Source organism: Fukomys damarensis, unplaced genomic scaffold, assembly GCF_012274545.1.
Source record: "Fukomys damarensis isolate Sample0158 unplaced genomic scaffold, DMR_v1.0_HiC HiC_scaffold_6, whole genome shotgun sequence".
In the NCBI taxonomy this organism is placed as follows: Eukaryota; Metazoa; Chordata; class Mammalia; order Rodentia; family Bathyergidae; genus Fukomys; species Fukomys damarensis.
The window spans coordinates 41,618,015-41,633,632 of NW_022900918.1; the positions used below are offsets into that span (position 1 = coordinate 41,618,015).

The 15,618-nt window shown below is 57.1% G+C and overlaps 1 protein-coding gene across 1 annotated transcript in view; it reads left to right on the forward strand.

Moving 5' to 3' along the window:
* The window catches only part of Col4a2 (collagen type IV alpha 2 chain), a 113,162-nt gene that overhangs the window by 74,248 nt on the left and 23,296 nt on the right, over nt 1-15,618 (forward strand). Inside the window, exons 5-18 of the mRNA XM_010619977.3 lie at nt 2,330-2,464; nt 2,544-2,588; nt 4,928-5,044; nt 5,515-5,586; nt 5,915-5,950; nt 6,040-6,102; nt 7,335-7,370; nt 8,883-8,924; nt 9,645-9,743; nt 11,140-11,175; nt 11,268-11,318; nt 12,297-12,341; nt 14,569-14,622; nt 14,939-15,005. Coding sequence (XP_010618279.1) covers nt 2,330-2,464; nt 2,544-2,588; nt 4,928-5,044; nt 5,515-5,586; nt 5,915-5,950; nt 6,040-6,102; nt 7,335-7,370; nt 8,883-8,924; nt 9,645-9,743; nt 11,140-11,175; nt 11,268-11,318; nt 12,297-12,341; nt 14,569-14,622; nt 14,939-15,005 — 898 coding nt within the window. The remainder of the gene's footprint in view (nt 1-2,329; nt 2,465-2,543; nt 2,589-4,927; nt 5,045-5,514; nt 5,587-5,914; nt 5,951-6,039; nt 6,103-7,334; nt 7,371-8,882; nt 8,925-9,644; nt 9,744-11,139; nt 11,176-11,267; nt 11,319-12,296; nt 12,342-14,568; nt 14,623-14,938; nt 15,006-15,618) is intronic.

Sequence of the window (15,618 nt, forward strand, 5' to 3'; positions counted from 1 at the left end):
AAAAAAAAAAAAAAAAAAAAAAAAAAAAACATGATGCCGAGCCCTTGTCCATCTTAGTTACTGGATCTGGCACTGTGCAAATCCTGGCTCCCCCCGAAACTCAGAATGACCAGGAAAGGGAAATGTGTTGATTGGATGCAGGGCATCGAGGCAGCCAGGGCAGCGCAACCAAAGACACTCAGGAGAGAGGGCTCCAGAGCTGCACAGGAATGGCAAGAAAATCCTGGCAGGTGTAAGGTGCTGAATTCGATCCCCAGTACCAAAAGAGAGAGAAAAAAAAAAGAAATGGCAAGAAAAATGGAATAAATATGTTCAAAGCAAGGGGGAGGGTTTTGAGGGAATTCCTACAATGTGCCTTCTACTGAAATAATTTTTGTCTACCAGTACATGTACGTAGTACATAGTGTTACATTCTCTGTGGGAAGTTGGTACATGTATGTGTAATTTTTTAAATTTAAACATTCACCGCATTTTCTGATCACATCGCGTACAGTCTTAAGTGATATTTTTCAGTGTCCTACATCCAGGACGTGGTACGGCTCTGTTAATTGCTGGGCATGCTTGTGGGATCGGATCTTAAGTCCTTCCCGTAGCATCTGCTGACTTCTAAGAAATATTTTGCAGAAATGCACTTCTCATGGATATTGCAGGAATTTTAGGAGCTTTAGGAATTCAGGAAATGTTGAGATTTATGCACAGGCAGTTAAAGAAGACTCCTACTCTCTCTGGGTCAATTCTCATTGTTAGCATACTTGTTAAGAAAGTAAAGGAAGAGAGGGGAAGAACTCTTCCAGCCGGGCTGAGCTGTTGGGCTGGGCCATGGTGTGGGGACCAGGGAAGGAAGCGCCCCCTGTGGACCCCCCATTCCAGCTGCGCCACACAGCGCCCTCTGGCGGCCAGTACTTCGCAGGACAGCCTTGGCCCTAGTGGGTCTGGCTTGGCCCAGAAGCACCGGGGTCACCTGGTGGAGAGCAGTGGGTGCTGAGTCCTGGGTGTGAGCGTCTGGTGCATGATCCTCCGGGCTTCCCGCCCCTTCTGCCCAGAGGAAGATCCGGGAGAACCATGCAGAAGCAGAGCCATCTGACCCTCCAAGGGTGGCCGGGCCCAAAAGTGACAGCAGATAAAAGTGCAGGAGGCTGCAGAGAAATCAGCCCCTGTGCCTTGCTGGTGGGGACAGGAATTGAAACCGGAATTGCCCGCACACGTGTGTGCAGCAGGGAGCTCAAAGCCCTGAAAGGCAGACAGGCCCCAAACGTCCCAGGGCCAAAATGGAGCTTGGGGTGAGCCCTGAAGACAGGGTCTTCAGGAGGGAGGTCGCAGAGACAGCGGCGGGGGCTTCTTCCGCCGCCCTTGGGCGTCCTGGTCAGTGGCGTGAGGCCTGCACTTGGCTGATGTCTTGGATCTCGGAACCGCGGTTGGCTCCCGATCTGCCTGCCTCCCTTCCGGAGCGAAGCTGGCTGGGTAGGAGGGCAGGGCTTCCGTGCTGGTCCCAGCCTCGCTGCTACACTGGGTCGCATGGGCTGCAGAGCCCTGCCCAGCTTCCCCGGGTCTCTGAGGGACTGTGATTTGGGGGCCGCCTGCCCCGCACTCCGCCTCCCACCCCGCCATGGGCAGGGCTCTGATTTCTCTGCGCCCCCGCCCCTCACGGAAGAGTGTGGACGAGGCAGCGTTTGACACGCCTCCTCCGAATCACTTCTGGGAGTGTGAACAGAAAGGAGAGATCAGCCAACGCGGGATGTGTCTGCCCTGGACGCAGTGTGTATTTCCACGCCTCACCACACAAGCTGCCCTGAGAACACAGAGCTGGGCTTGCATGCCTCTGTGTGGGGCTTCGTTTTTCACACCAGCAAGATGCAGATGGAGCCAGTCGGTGGGCTCTGTGCCGCCCGGAAGGGCCGTGTTGCCTCACACTTAATTCTCCCACAGACTCCGTACCATTTGGTCCAGCGGAATCCCTCTTTAGTGCCCTGGAGAAGGTGGCGGTTGGCTTAAAGCCCTCTGAAGACCGCAGCTCTTTGAGAGTGAACCGAGTGTGGGACGTCACAGTGGATTGGAGAGGAGAGTCTTGGTGGGGTGGGTAGGCGATTTTGGGGTTTGCTTTGTTTTGGTTTTTGCAGTACTGGGGATTGAACCCAGGGCCTTTGCACAGCGCTACATCCCCAGCCCTTTTTTATTTTTCATTCTGAGACAGGGTCCCACTAAATTAAGAGTGCCTAGGCTGGGCTCAAACTTGTGACCCTCCTGCCTCAGCCTCCCAGAGTGAGGATTATAGGTGTGCACCACAGGTGTTTTGCTTTAATTGTGAACTTGAACATGTGTTGTCCCACAGGGCCTTCCAGGACCAGCAGGCCCTCCAGGCTTCAGCGGGCCCCCAGGACTGCAGGGGTTCCCAGGGCTGCAAGGCCGCAAAGGTGACAAGGGTGAGCGAGGAGCTCCCGGGACGCCAGGACCTAAAGGAGATGTGGTAAGGAAGTCACCGGAGTCCTGTGCTTCTGAGGCACTGGGTGCATGGGCCCTGGTTAACTTGTTCTTCTTCCTCACAGGGCCCCAGAGGCGTTTCTGGATTCCCCGGGGCCAACGGAATTCCGGTAAGTGCTGTGGCACTTGGGGTTTTCAGCCCTTGCGTGCGCTGTGGGCAGCACCGCGCCATGGGGAAGCATCTGGAAGGGGCCTCCTCAGCCATTCAGAGCAGGCGTGAGCACGATGGCTTTGCCTTGAACTGGTCGGCCCGGGGCGGTTTCCTCACCAGCACTGGAGCAAGCACCCCAGGCCTCTCATGACATGAGGCCCTGGCCAGCCTGGGCCTCTCGGGGACCACTGGACCGATGGCCAGGGCAGACGAGCGTCCGGGCCCTTGGGCGACGGCACACAGCATGAGCAAAGGGAAAAGCACGGGCCGTTCCTGAGAAAATCTCACAGTGCACTAAAATATGTTTTTCTAAGCTAGTTTGCTTTACTTCTTGTGGCATACAATAACAAACCGAACAGCCTGACTCACGGCACTCCTCTGAGGGAGGCGAGCGCGGTCTCCCAGGCCTGCTTCCAGGCCGGATCTGACCTGGGGACAGATGTTTGTGGTGCGTGCTCGCGCCTTCCCTCGTCTGCGGCCGCAGTTCCAAGACATCTGCTGCCCAGGACTCACATGGAGACACAGATGTCGGTGCCCTTAACCTGCACGCGTGTCTTCCCATTGGTGTACATGTCGGCACGAACATCACGCCACACACGCAAGCATTCGAGCGTGCACACGCAGGGATGAGCGGCGAGCTAACGGAGTTCACACTTGCCTCGTGTGAGGAGACGTCCGTAAGAGTAGAAGCAGAGGGTGGAAGCAGAGAAGAGGAACGACGTAATGTTCACCACGGCCCGTGTGGCTGGGGCCTTGGCATCCCCTTCTGGCCGGCTCAGGTCCACCCTCGGTCTCACCGCAAAGCCAGGAGCAGAGGGAAACCACTGTCCTGCTGGGATCCTCAGGCACCTGATAAAGAAATAGCGGAGGATCTTCCTAACGGGGGCGTCACACTCTGCCAGCCACTTTTCAACGTCGTTTTGACTCTGGACTGTCCGTTGGTCATCCTTGGAAACTCGAAACCCTAAGGTAGTATTGAGAGATAAAAATGGAAACAGGTCTGCCCCTCATGCGCATTCCTGTTTCTGCTGTGAACTCAGCTGATTTGGAAGCAGACAGTTCGCCAGTTAAGGAGGAGGGAACAGACCATCTGTACGACATGGAGGCGCTGCTCAAACTGACCGGCATCGCCTGTCGTAACTGGTCAGCTCAGCGATGTGGCACGGGGACCCCTGTAATTTTAGCCGTTTAGGCTTCATGGAAAGTGATAGTCAGGAAAAGCTTGCAATGTGTCTTGCAGACACGGATCAAATTCGATGAGAGACCACACACGCACACTTAGCTTGATACAAGTTTTTCTCAGAAGCCCAATTTCAAGCTAAGGTCAGAGTAGTATGTGATTATTGCAGGTGACATAGTTCTCTTCTGAAAAGAAACTGCAGGCAGCTATTCCAGGAAAAGAACAAAGGATGTGAGGGTACGTTTTAGGCAAAGGCACCATCAGACAAAGAAGATCTTGGGCAGAACTCGGAGAGCTGTTTTCTTGGGCTGAAGCTGAAGACCAGCTTTTAGAAAAGGTCCTGGCATCCTTATTTAAGGGTCATCAGCAGCTGGCTCCACTAATAGGTTTGGCTGCCGTAACAGATTTACAGGGGCAGCGGGGCTCCTCTGACTCGCCAGAGCCTCCCTGCCTGACAGAAACACTTCAAAGCACGGCTTCCGGCACCTGAAGCAAAAACTTGTGCGGATCAAAGATGTCCACCTCCCTCCTTGCATTTCCCGACACCACCTGGGTCACGAGGCACTGTGCTTAGGGTGCATGCATTGCTCTTGAAGGAAATCTAAGACATCTTATGGTCTGGAGAATCTTCTGGAATACATGATCAAGGAATCCAAAGCTGCGACGATGCTGCACCACTGAAAGTGTAGGCTTCAGAATCTGCCGCCTGAGGATGGGACCCCGAGCAGGCTGCAGTCTACACCGCGCATGCACTGTATGTCACCAGCCTCGCCCCTGTGCCTTCTGGACCCGGAGTCATGGGGTGGAGGCGTCTGCCGGCCACCTCTGGCTCACTGTCTGAAGCTTGGCTGGCTCCTGGGGTCTTCTGCAGAAGTTTAGAAGCTGCCCTTGCACGCTCCTTGGACAAGACAGCCACCCGGGAGCAGGCAGGCGGCCTGAGAGCCCCCATGTGCCCGTGTCTAATCTTCCACTCCTTCCTCGGTCCATGTTCCTGGTGCTTTCCTTGACTCACGCGTGACTGTGGCCTCCTTGAACACAGGCAGCTGTCACATGGCACAGTTATGAACAAACCAGCACCTGCGTGGGCTGGAAGCTTCACCTGCTTTTCTCTTTCCCAGGGTTACCCGGGCCAGGGCGGGCCCAGGGGAAGGCCGGGCTACGACGGCTGCAATGGGACCAGGGGTGACACAGGCCCACAAGGCCCCTCCGGCTCGGATGGCTTCCCTGGCACATTCGTGAGTGGGGTACAGGGTGGGTCCGTGTGGCCAGAGCTGGGTGGGCACCATCTGCGTAAATGCAGGAAAGACCCCTGGGCCAGGCTGTAGGAGGGCAGTGTCCTGGGGAGCCCCCTGGAGGGCAGGTCAGCTGCCTCAGCATCCTGGGGACCCCTCCGGCCGTGGTGGCAGAGCCTCAGCCCCTCCTGTGTTCCCCGCAGTGCTCAGGGCCCCCGGTCAATGATATGCTAGAAGAAAAGTTTAGAGGCTTCTTTTGGGTTTTTTAATCTAAGCTCAAGCCCATGAAGCATTTCCATTGTAGTTCTGAGGAAAGACCCTGTTGGGTGAATACGGAATCAGGAACTGAACCTAGGGTTGGTGTTCGGGATGACTGCAGAGCCATGGGAACAGAGGCATTGGCTATTTGTCCTACACTGACTATTAACCGACTTTCTTGTGTTTCTCTTTTTATGAAATATCTGCTAATCTAGGGGCCCCAAGGACCCAAGGGCCAGAAAGGGGAACCGTATGCACTGTCCAGAGAGGACCGAGACAGATACAGGGTATGTGGCTGGAGGTGGGAGGTGGAACTCAGAGGTCCCGTGTAAACTCCCAACCTAGCGAGCTCTCTGTATAGGGATGAATTTGGTGAGGAATTTCTTGGAATAATGGAATGATACAAAGTTGCGATTCATGCAAAGTCATGATTTCCATCGGGGACCTTTGCGATCCTGCGTTAGTTCGTGGCGCACCCTTACCAGTGTTACGAGTCAAGTAGGCCACCCAGTCCGGTGTGTTCTGCGTGCTTGTCTCCAATTCTGTAGCAGAATGAAGCCAAATCTAAAGGCGCTCAAAGGTACTCACTCTGAACAATTGTTTCCTCTCCACCAGGGCGAACCGGGAGAGCCTGGGCTGGTTGGTTTCCAGGTGAGTTTGATTTTGATTAGAAATCGTCCAAGCAGGACCCTGCGCTCAGGGCCGCGCCTCCTCCCAACTGTCTCATTTCCTGTCCACAGGGCCCGCCCGGCCGCCCCGGGCCCATGGGGCCAATGGGCCCAGTCGGAGCCCAGGGAAGACCGGTGAGTACAGTTCACCCACACACTTCGGGGCCAGGCCGTCCACACGTGCTGCTGCTTCACCTGCTCGAGCAGGGAAGCTCAAAGAGCAGCGGTGCCTGAGGGCCCCTGTGGCACCTCCAGGACAGAGCGGGCCTTTCTCACACTCCCGCTGCTACGCTAAGGCCTCAGGGAGGACCTGGGCGGGGTCCTGTCTCACTGCCAGCCACACCTAATTTGGCCTGGGCTCCCCCGTGCCTTCCAGGCATGAAGACCTGGACTCACGCCCAACCACACGACAAAGGCCATCACCACTGGGCAGAGCTGAAGGTCCCCCGTCACAGGGGCGCTGGGCTCCTCCCGGGCAGGGCCTCTCGTGGGAGGACCAAGGAGCCTGGGCCTCAGCCATCCCAGTGAAAGTCACACGTCACACCCGGCCTGGCCACCAGAGGGGTCCCAGCTAGGATGAGGGAGCTACTGGGGAAGAAGGGGCTGCTGCGTCCCAAGGCCCCACACAGGCCTGGGCCGCAGTGAAAAGTCTGCAGATGCGCTGCCTGTCCAGGCGTTAGCAGTGAGACAAACGGGCCAGACACAGGCGAGGCTCTGGCCCGAGGTGAGAGAGCCCCAGACTGGGACAGGCCGTCCCAGAGGCTCTGCCCACTCCCAACAGATCCTGAGAGGAAACAGCGTGAACAGTGATCTTGCTTTGGTGCCATTAAAGTGTCTCACAAGGAGCCCTGTCTGTGGCACAGAGTCGCTGGGCGGAAGGACGCAGGTCCTGCAGGTGCCGGTCACTGCACCGGTCGCCAGCTTACTCCCGATTTCGGGCCTTGGGCCTTAGGAACACAGCACGGGAAAGTCTGGAGCAGGCTATGTCCTGTCTGACGGCCGTGAACCCCACCCCCCGCTCGTTGTGTTGTCTGGGTACCAGGTGCTGCCCTGTAGCTTGTCTTCCCGCAGGAGTCAGGGCCACCCACCTCCACTCCGTGCCACACAGTGTGGAGCCCCGAGGGATTGGGAGCTGAGGCAAAGCCACAGGGTGGGGTCGCAGAGAGGCGCAGCAAGGACGCGGTGAGGTGCAGGGCCCACACACAGGAGCAGAGCAGACGGGGCAGAGGCCACCACAGCAGGCAGTGGGTCAGGGCCGCTGACCCAGCCGTCCCAGCCTCTCCCCAGCAAGGTGGCATCCTCGCAGCAGAGAGTGGCTTTCCCAGGGCCCCTAGCAGATGTCTGCAAATGTCTCTGTGTTTCTGCAGGGCCCCCCTGGACCCCCCGGGCCAAAAGGAGAGCCGGTGAGTATTGGACGGGACGGGGTGGGGAAGGGCTGGGCTGTGTGTGCACGTTTCTGCCCAGGAACCACTCAGCCAGCAGCTGTGTGTCAGACTACGGCGAGAAGCAGTTTGTGGAGTTTAAGACTCTGGTCAGGGGTGCATCTGTGATTCCTGGTCTATTCCATAGCTGTCCATGTCTGCAAACAGCTTGGTTAGCACATTCCTGATGCTATCTGAAAAATCACACCAACGAATGATTTGGAAATGTAGCATCTTCAAACAAACAAACAAAAAAGCCAGGCCTGGTGGCACACGCCTACCCTATAATCCTAGCAGTTGAGAGGCTGAGGCCAGTCTGTGCTACATAGTAAGTTCCAGGCTAGTCTGAACTACACAGCCGCGCCCTGTCTCAAAAGTCAAAGAGAAAGAGAAAGAAAGGTGGCATTTTCAATATGTATGTGGTGGCACATGCCTATAATCCCAACACTCAGGATGCTGAGGCAGGATGATCTCCAGGAGTTCAAAGCCAGCCTGGGCTACACAGTAAATTCAAGGCCAGGCTGAACGACATGATGAGACCCTCTCAAAATAACAATAAGTAGCATAGGCCACGGTAGGGGCGGCCGGTGTCTATCTCCTGTGAATGGGCGGGAGGTGCTGGGGTGTGATGGGGTCCTGCCAGAGCCTGAGGTTGGACCGCAGCCCACACTGGGCTGTGTGCCTCAGGGGTGGAAGCTTGGAGGAAGCACAGCCTTGCAGCTGGTTTGTCGGAAACAGAGGACAGGGCTGGGGTTCGCTGTGACCCGGAGGTGGACAGGTGGTGCTGACAGGGGTTTGCTGAGCCTGGCTTGCCAGGGTGCAGAAGGAAATCCAGGAGCCCCATCCAGACAGGGCCACAGCGGTGCCCACCCGAGTCTGTGGGCCTCGGAACAGCGGCCTCAGACCTCCCGGGCTGCCCCACTGCAAACCAAACAGCCTCCTCCAGCCAGGCCCTGCTCAGGGCTTTGATGGCAGCCAGCCAGGTGGAGAGGAGCAAAACCAAAAGCTTACTGAGAGGGTTCTTCCCAGCACCAGGCGGCAGCAGGTGGGGGCTGCAGGGAGAAGCCGGGCTGCGCCCCATCCCACAGCCTCAGGGGTCTGTTCTGCCTGGCTAGGGCGGCCCTGTCTCCTGGGCAGGAGGAGGAGGAAAAGCTGGACTGAACCCTAAGAATCGCCAAATTGTCACATTTTGACTGATTTTAAATCCCTTAAAATCATCCGAAGATAGGAAGTGTGTGCGTGAAATGAGGGTGATACTGGGTCACGAGAAGAAGAGGGAGAGGGCAGTGCGGGGTGGGTGTGGACTCTGGGAGGAGCTGGGGCCGGACGCCGGCCAGGCCCATGTGCACGGTGTCCCCAGAGGCCCCCAGACAGGGCCCGGCCACGTCCCAGCTGGGGATGTGGGCTCGGGGGTGTCGTGCACAGGGGCGCTGGGGTTTTTTCATAAAAATGTAACTGATCCTTTAAAAACTCAGAAGCCGTTTACCTTCCCAGGGCAACAGAGGACTTGGTTTTTATGGAGAAAAGGGGGAAAAGGTAAGGAAAGCTGTGGAGTCTCTTGGGGTGTGGAGGCCAGGCTGCAGGCGGGCAGGGGCGGGTTGGGGACCCTCCAGGGACAGTCGGAGGTCACACCCTGCGATTGGGGCAGAGCCAGAGGCGTCACTGCTGTGCACCATTCCCACCAGGCGGGCAGGAAATTTAATTACAGTCACTGGCTCCTGCTGTTCTGCTCCAGTACAGCTGCTGCAGGACAAGCTGGGTGTGCTCATGTGCAAAATTTATCAAGCTGTGTACCTTTCTCAACCTTTATTTTTATTTCTGTCTTTGTAACTACGAGCTTCTGTGCCCATTCATATCCATTCATGGGCCTGACACCCCAATTCACGGCATGCCCTCCGCCTCCAAGTTCTGGCCCTCTTTCCATTTGCAAAAGATCCATCTCCCTGTTTCCTGCTACCTACCTCTTTATTTATGCTTTGGGTTTCTCATATAAAAGAAGCCATGCCTTATTTAAGCTGTGCATCTGATTGATCTCACTCAGCATCACGGTCTCCAGACTCATCCGAGTTCCTACAGAGGACTCAGGTTCGTCCTTCTTTCTGGCAGAGTAGTGCTCCACTGTGTGTAAACACCATCTCCTTCATCCATTCATCTGCAGACAGACACACAGGCTGTTTCCAAGGTGCGGCTCACCCCACTTGTGCTGCTGTACTTCTTTTCTGCCTAAAACAACTGCTTTTGCCACCCCACACACAGGGTGACCAGGGCCAGCCAGGACCCAATGGAATTCCGTCCGACACCATTCACGATGTTGATGCACCTAAGGGCACCACCATCCACCCTGACATGTATAAGGTAAGGGGCGCTGGTGTCTCAGCTGGGCTAGAAAAGGCAGGGGGCCGAGGACTGTCTTCGGTCCGTTCTGAGACCACACCCCAGTGGTGACAGTGTCACCAACAAATCAGTGAATTATACGTCAGACACAGCCGGCCCTGGGACATTCTGGATGCTTCCAGAGTGTTCTAGATTCAGGGAAACTGCCTCAGTAGTGTGTGCTCCTACACAATTGTGATGGACTCAGAGCAGCACGAGAATCCATTAAAAACCTCACATCTCCCCTTCTATGCGAGTCTGCAAGGTAGACACTGGATACAGAGCCGAGCATAACTCAAGTCCAGGGTTTCCGAACACCTGAGCAGAGTGTTGTGTTCCAAAAATGAAACCCACGTTTCTTCTTTCCTCCTGTGAAGCACCTGGTTGTGCGTTTTGTTTGTTTTCTGGCTCGAGATCAGTTTCCACTGCTCCTATGTTCAGTCAGTGCTTCATGTGGTTGAGCGTGCACCCTGGTCCGTGGTGGAGTTCACATCCGCTGTCCCCCTCCTGGCTCGGGCAGGTCACCTCCACTGACCATCCTGTGTCCCTTGGTCAAATGGAGGTGGCTGCATCGGCTCAGAGAGCCAGGGAGTGACTTCAAGACTGTGTGGGACACACAACACAAAACATGGAGATCCCATTTTCCCGTGGAGCAGGATCCCAGCCCCAGACGTCTGTCACGGTGGCAGCTGGGACCTCAGGCACAGGCAGGATTGGCAGCCAGGGCCATCTAAGGACAGAAATCAACCCTGCAGCCACAGCCTGAGTTGCTGATCATCGATAGGTGTGGCTTCCAAGGTGGCCGTGGGGCCTCTATCCAGGTTCAGGACAGCAGCGGGAGGGGGAGGGAGCCAGGGGCCCCTGGAAGCTCCTCCTTTACCAAAGAGGGTGACTCCCAGCGGCCTGCAGGGGGCAAGCGTGAGCCATGGGAAGCTGGCTGTTGACCCAGGCGAGCAGGCCAAGAACCTGGCCTGAGAAAAGAGCAGAGAAACTGATGGCTTCCTGCAGCTGCAGTCCTGGAGATTTGAATGTTGCACTGTGGCTTTCCTCAGAGAACCTTCCAGATGTGAGCACTGTGTTGGAATGAATAGCATCATTCTCCAGCCCAGCCTGGGCTTCCCCTGTGGCGGCAGAGACCGTGGAAGACCCCACCTGGGAAGATCCACACGAGGAACCGGCCATGGCTCAGGGAGTGGGCCTGCCCCACGAGAGCAGGATTTCACTTATCTTGTGAAGTCTGGAAGAAATAATCCTTTTTCTCTCATTGTAATTTTGAAGGTTCAGAATTTAGGATTCATTCGTCACACTTTTGTATGGTTTTGTAGCTATTACTGTTCTGAAATTAATGAGCATTTCTCGTCTTTCCTGTTCTTCACAGGGTGAAAAGGGCAGTCCAGGAGAACCAGGGATCAAAGTAAGTCCAGTCACAAAAGCTCTTCCCACCCTGCAGTGCCGCAGGGCCTGGCCGGACCCTGGTGGCCCTGACACCCCTTCGCTCTCTTCTAGGGCATTTCCTACAAGGGAGAAGAAGGGATCCTGGGCTTTCCAGGAGCACGGGTAAGCCATGCACTGCACTGAGTCCTTTTTCTAAAGCGTGTGTGTGCGCGATACACGGTAATTACATTCATCTCGGGGAAATGAACACGTTTAATTTGTCTCCGTTGCTTTATAACTGCATCAGCTGTTTGGTTTGGTCTTGCTTTTTAAGTAGCATTTCCTTGATGAGGTTTTGTCCCTAGAAAAATGGAGCAGAAAGGACAGGGATTTCCTGTTGCCCTACCCCATGAGCACAGCCTCCCGCTGTGGATGTCCCCCTACCAGGGCCCTGTGTCCCCAGTGGTCCACACACCCAATGGACCATCATCCACCACTGGGGTCTTACCTGGCGCCCCTGCGTGGAGGATGAGGAGAAACTGTCCTGCTCCTCGGCTGCCTGGCCTCCGGTCCCTAGACGCCTGAAGCATCAGCACTGCAGTCAACTTCTGGCTGCCCCGAGAGTCAACAAGAATGTCCTGGACCAGGCTCAGCCCTGACAGCCAGGTGCCCCCGCCCCCTCTGCTGGCAGCACCTGGCCCGGCGTAGCCCAGTGTGGTGTGAGCAGAGCCCTCGCCTGGACCTGTGACTGTCAGGCCCTGCAGAGCCGTGGTTTAGTCTCCACAGCAGGACGGAAGCCGTCCTAATGCCGGTCTCTGAATCCTGCCCTATCCCTGTGCTTTCTCCACTCCTCTTTAATGGGTGGAAGTTCTGAGACACAGAAATGCAGTTAAAATGATTTGTTTCCTTTAGAAAATTCGCATCCCCAGGTGCCCTCGCAGCGCCTGTGGGAAGGGTGGCTTTGCTCTTCGGGGACGGCAGTGGGCATCCTGCTTCTGTCTCCTCAGCGTAGTCCCCCCTGGCGGCACCATCCTGCCCTGCTGCCCCGGAGGGAGGACTGTGCCCGTGCTGCTGGTCAGAATCCCTACAGCGCCGGAGAGGCAAAGCCCAGGCTGGCTGCTTATCTGCACTGTTAATTATTTCTGTCTTCTGTCCCACCAGGGGCCTCCCGGCCTAGATGGGGAGAGTGGATTCCCGGGACAGAAGGTAGGTGCAGGGTGCTCCGCTCCGGGGAGCTCTGAGAGGCTGCGGGGGGTGGGGGCAGAATGCATGGGACTCGCCTGCACTGGGCCATCTGCACACTCGCCAGGCTTCCCAGGCCCAGGCCCGCCCCACGCCCAGGCCCTCCCGCCACCCTGTGCCGCCGAGGTCTCTCTCAGGAGCTTTCCGCCTGTGACACACTTTTGACTCTTTGTGTCCAGTGCCAGCCCCGGTCGTAATTCCCACCGCGTGTTCTGCAGGCGGATTTGGGGCTCTTCTAGCATCTAGGCAAGGGTGCTCCGTGAGTCGGTGGGCTGTTGAGGGCCGAGGCCTGGGTGTGTGAGCCAAGCCGGTATGCGCGGAGGCTGTGGAGGCACCGCTCTGCTTCAGCATTTGTGCGTTCACTGGTTCCGCCCTTCGCCACCCTGGGCTTAGCTGTGTGGGCCTGGTTCTGGGTCTGAGCGCTCACTCGCGTGCAGCTGAGCCCGATGGCTTCCGGGAAATGCAAAGATCTGATTCTCATCCCGGCCGCTGGACCCAGCTCAGGCCAGGGGTCCGACGCCAGGCCTTGCTCTGGTGGCACCCACTTCCCACACCATTCACTGTGGCAGGAACATTCCCAGAGGCAGCACAGCTGTGCACACCGCCCGGCCAGAGGCCGCAGATGACAGTGCACAAAGGTCCTGAGGGGACAGAGGACTAAAGCAGACACTGGCGCTCAGACCCGTCCGCGCCCATCCACAGGCACAGTCAGAGCCGCCGCCGGGCCTCCCATTGTCCCACACCCACTGGGACTCGGCCTCATAGGCCACGGCCCCATGCAATGCCTGCAAGGCGTCTAACTAACTTCCCCATTCTCAATATGGTCCCCACCTTCTGCACCCACACAAAGGAGTCTGGCAATTCGGGACAGCGAGCTGAACCCAGAGCTCCGTGGAGACCAGGACACCAGCAAGCCCTGGCTGTGTGCTTGGCCCTGTGTGCCCTGTCAGAGCTGCTCCAGGCTCCAGGAAGTGCGTGGACCCGTGGCAGAGATCACCCGGACTCGTGGGCACACACTCGGGCGGGCACTGTGGCTCGGGACAGCAGCCATCCCTGCAGGCCTGCGTGGTGGCCCTGGTTCCAGGCTGGGTCCTCAGCACCATCCACAGCCCCTGCAGGCCGGCAGGACTTCCCGCGGCCAGGCCTCTCTTCCATGGCACCCAAGTTCTGCCCAACCTGGCGCCTGCTGTGGGGCCCAAGCGGAGTAGAGAAGCCGGAAGCGGAGGTTTCCGGGCAGAATCACTTCTGAGTTCTTGCGTGGCTCCCACCTGCTGCCTCCCCTGGTGACTTCCTAGTTCAGCTCCTTGAAGATCTAAAACTGGGTGCTTCTGGGTCTTCAGCTCCACCTAGTGTGAGAAGAAGTCTCAGAGTGAACCACGGGCCGGGGACTGACTGAAAACCCACGGCAGCTCCGTGGGCCGTCCCCGTCGTGGGCTTCAGCTCCTGGGAGTGATCCCGCCAGCACGCTTCGCAGCAACTTTGGGGACTATGCCACACGTGGCTTCACAGAGGGGACAGAAAGCTGTGCAGGGCTGCCGGCCTCCTCGAGGTGCAGGGCGTTGCCGGGACCTTCTTTCAAGAGAGGGCCAAAGGATTCAGGGGCAAGAGTAGTGTTAGAGATTTTTTTAAAGACAACCGTAAAGTAAGAAGTGCTCATGCTCCTATTTGGTGGAAATTTGTCAAAACTCATCTTGGGAAGATTTTTGCAGTGGACCTGGTGCCAACACCTGGCCAGGGTCACTCGGGAAGCCGCTAACGTGGGGCATGGTGTCCGTGACCCCAAAGTGACGCACAGGAAGTGGCAGCAGCCTCCAGGAGCAGCTCTGGACCTGAGTGGGGACAGACAGGACAGAGACAGAGACCCCACAGCACAAACAGCACTGGTGGTCCAGTTTCTAAAGCAAGAACAGTAAAAAAGGCACTGAAGACAGAGGGGAGGAAGAAACTGCTGCAACTGGAAGAGACGTGAGGCACATTGTAGCTGAATCCTGTGTTGGGCTTTGGCGCCTGGCGTCAGCAGAGGAGCTTGAAAAAGACGTATTTTAGTCTACATGGAGGAAATTTGGTACCCTGGGCAGTAAGGGAGTTTGATGAACTGTTCTTAATTTTATCATAACTCTTTCAAAGTCAGTGTCACGGTCACGCGAGTTTGTGTGAGCCAAGATAAATAAAATGTTTATGTCTGTTGCAGGGAACCAAAGGCCGGGACGGCTACCAAGGCCCTGATGGACATCCAGGATACAAGGTGACCAGTGCCCCCGTCTTCCCTTCTGGCACGCCTGCCACCCCCCGGGAGGGAGGGGACACCCCACCCAAACAGAGCAGCGTGGTGGCTCAGCGCCACTCAGGCCGGCCAGAGGAGCCAGGCAGCAGCTGCCTAGGCTGTGGCACGAGGGGACCAGCAGGCTGTAGGCTCTGTGGCCGCGGGGCAAGGTGCTCCAGTACCCAGGGGCCCCTCCAAACAGCTGTCTGCCACGCTGGTGTCCACGTCCGGCCTTGGCTGTGGAAATGTGCCTGTCGAAAGCCCCAGCCACTCCTGTGCTCTTCTGCTCTTTTTCCAGGGAGAACCAGGCGAACCCGGCCCCCCGGGACCCCCCGCCTATTCGCCTCATCCCTCGCTGGCCAAAGGTTTGTAGGAACAGCTCCCCTCCCTGTGGGGCCACGGCACCCGTACGCACCCGCACGCTGGCTTCTGTTGTGGACGGAGCCCGGAACCTTCTGGGCAGGTTTTGCCAGGCAAAACTAAGGTGTCCTGAGGTGCCCTTTGGGGTCAGAGGCCGGGACGCCCCTCCCTGGGGTTCGCAAAGGTCCCAGAGGCCAGAGGATCTGGCTCCTGGGACAGCACTGCGACTCTCAGAGAGCGCCCCCTGCCCCGGCCCCAGGAGCTCGAGTTCCTGCTGACTTGCAGGAGTCCTGGGGCCATCGAGGACCCTAGCCCAGCCCGGCAGAGGCCCTGGGAATGTCTCTCCTCCTCACCCATGGGACCCTTTGTGCCCCCCAAGTCTGAAACTGCTAAGAAGGGGTGGGAGACTGGCTGCCTTCATTCAGGATTAGTGATGCTGGTAAAATGGAAATAACCCCTTTGAGGCTTTGGGCTCCTGGCTTCAAAACTAATGCTGGTAATGTATCTTGTGCACTTCTCAGAAATGTCCCAGACAAGGAGCCCAGGATTCATGCAGCTCCTCCCTTTCCACCGCACTCTGTGCCTGGGCTCTGAGTGGGGAGACAGAGGCCTGTAAGA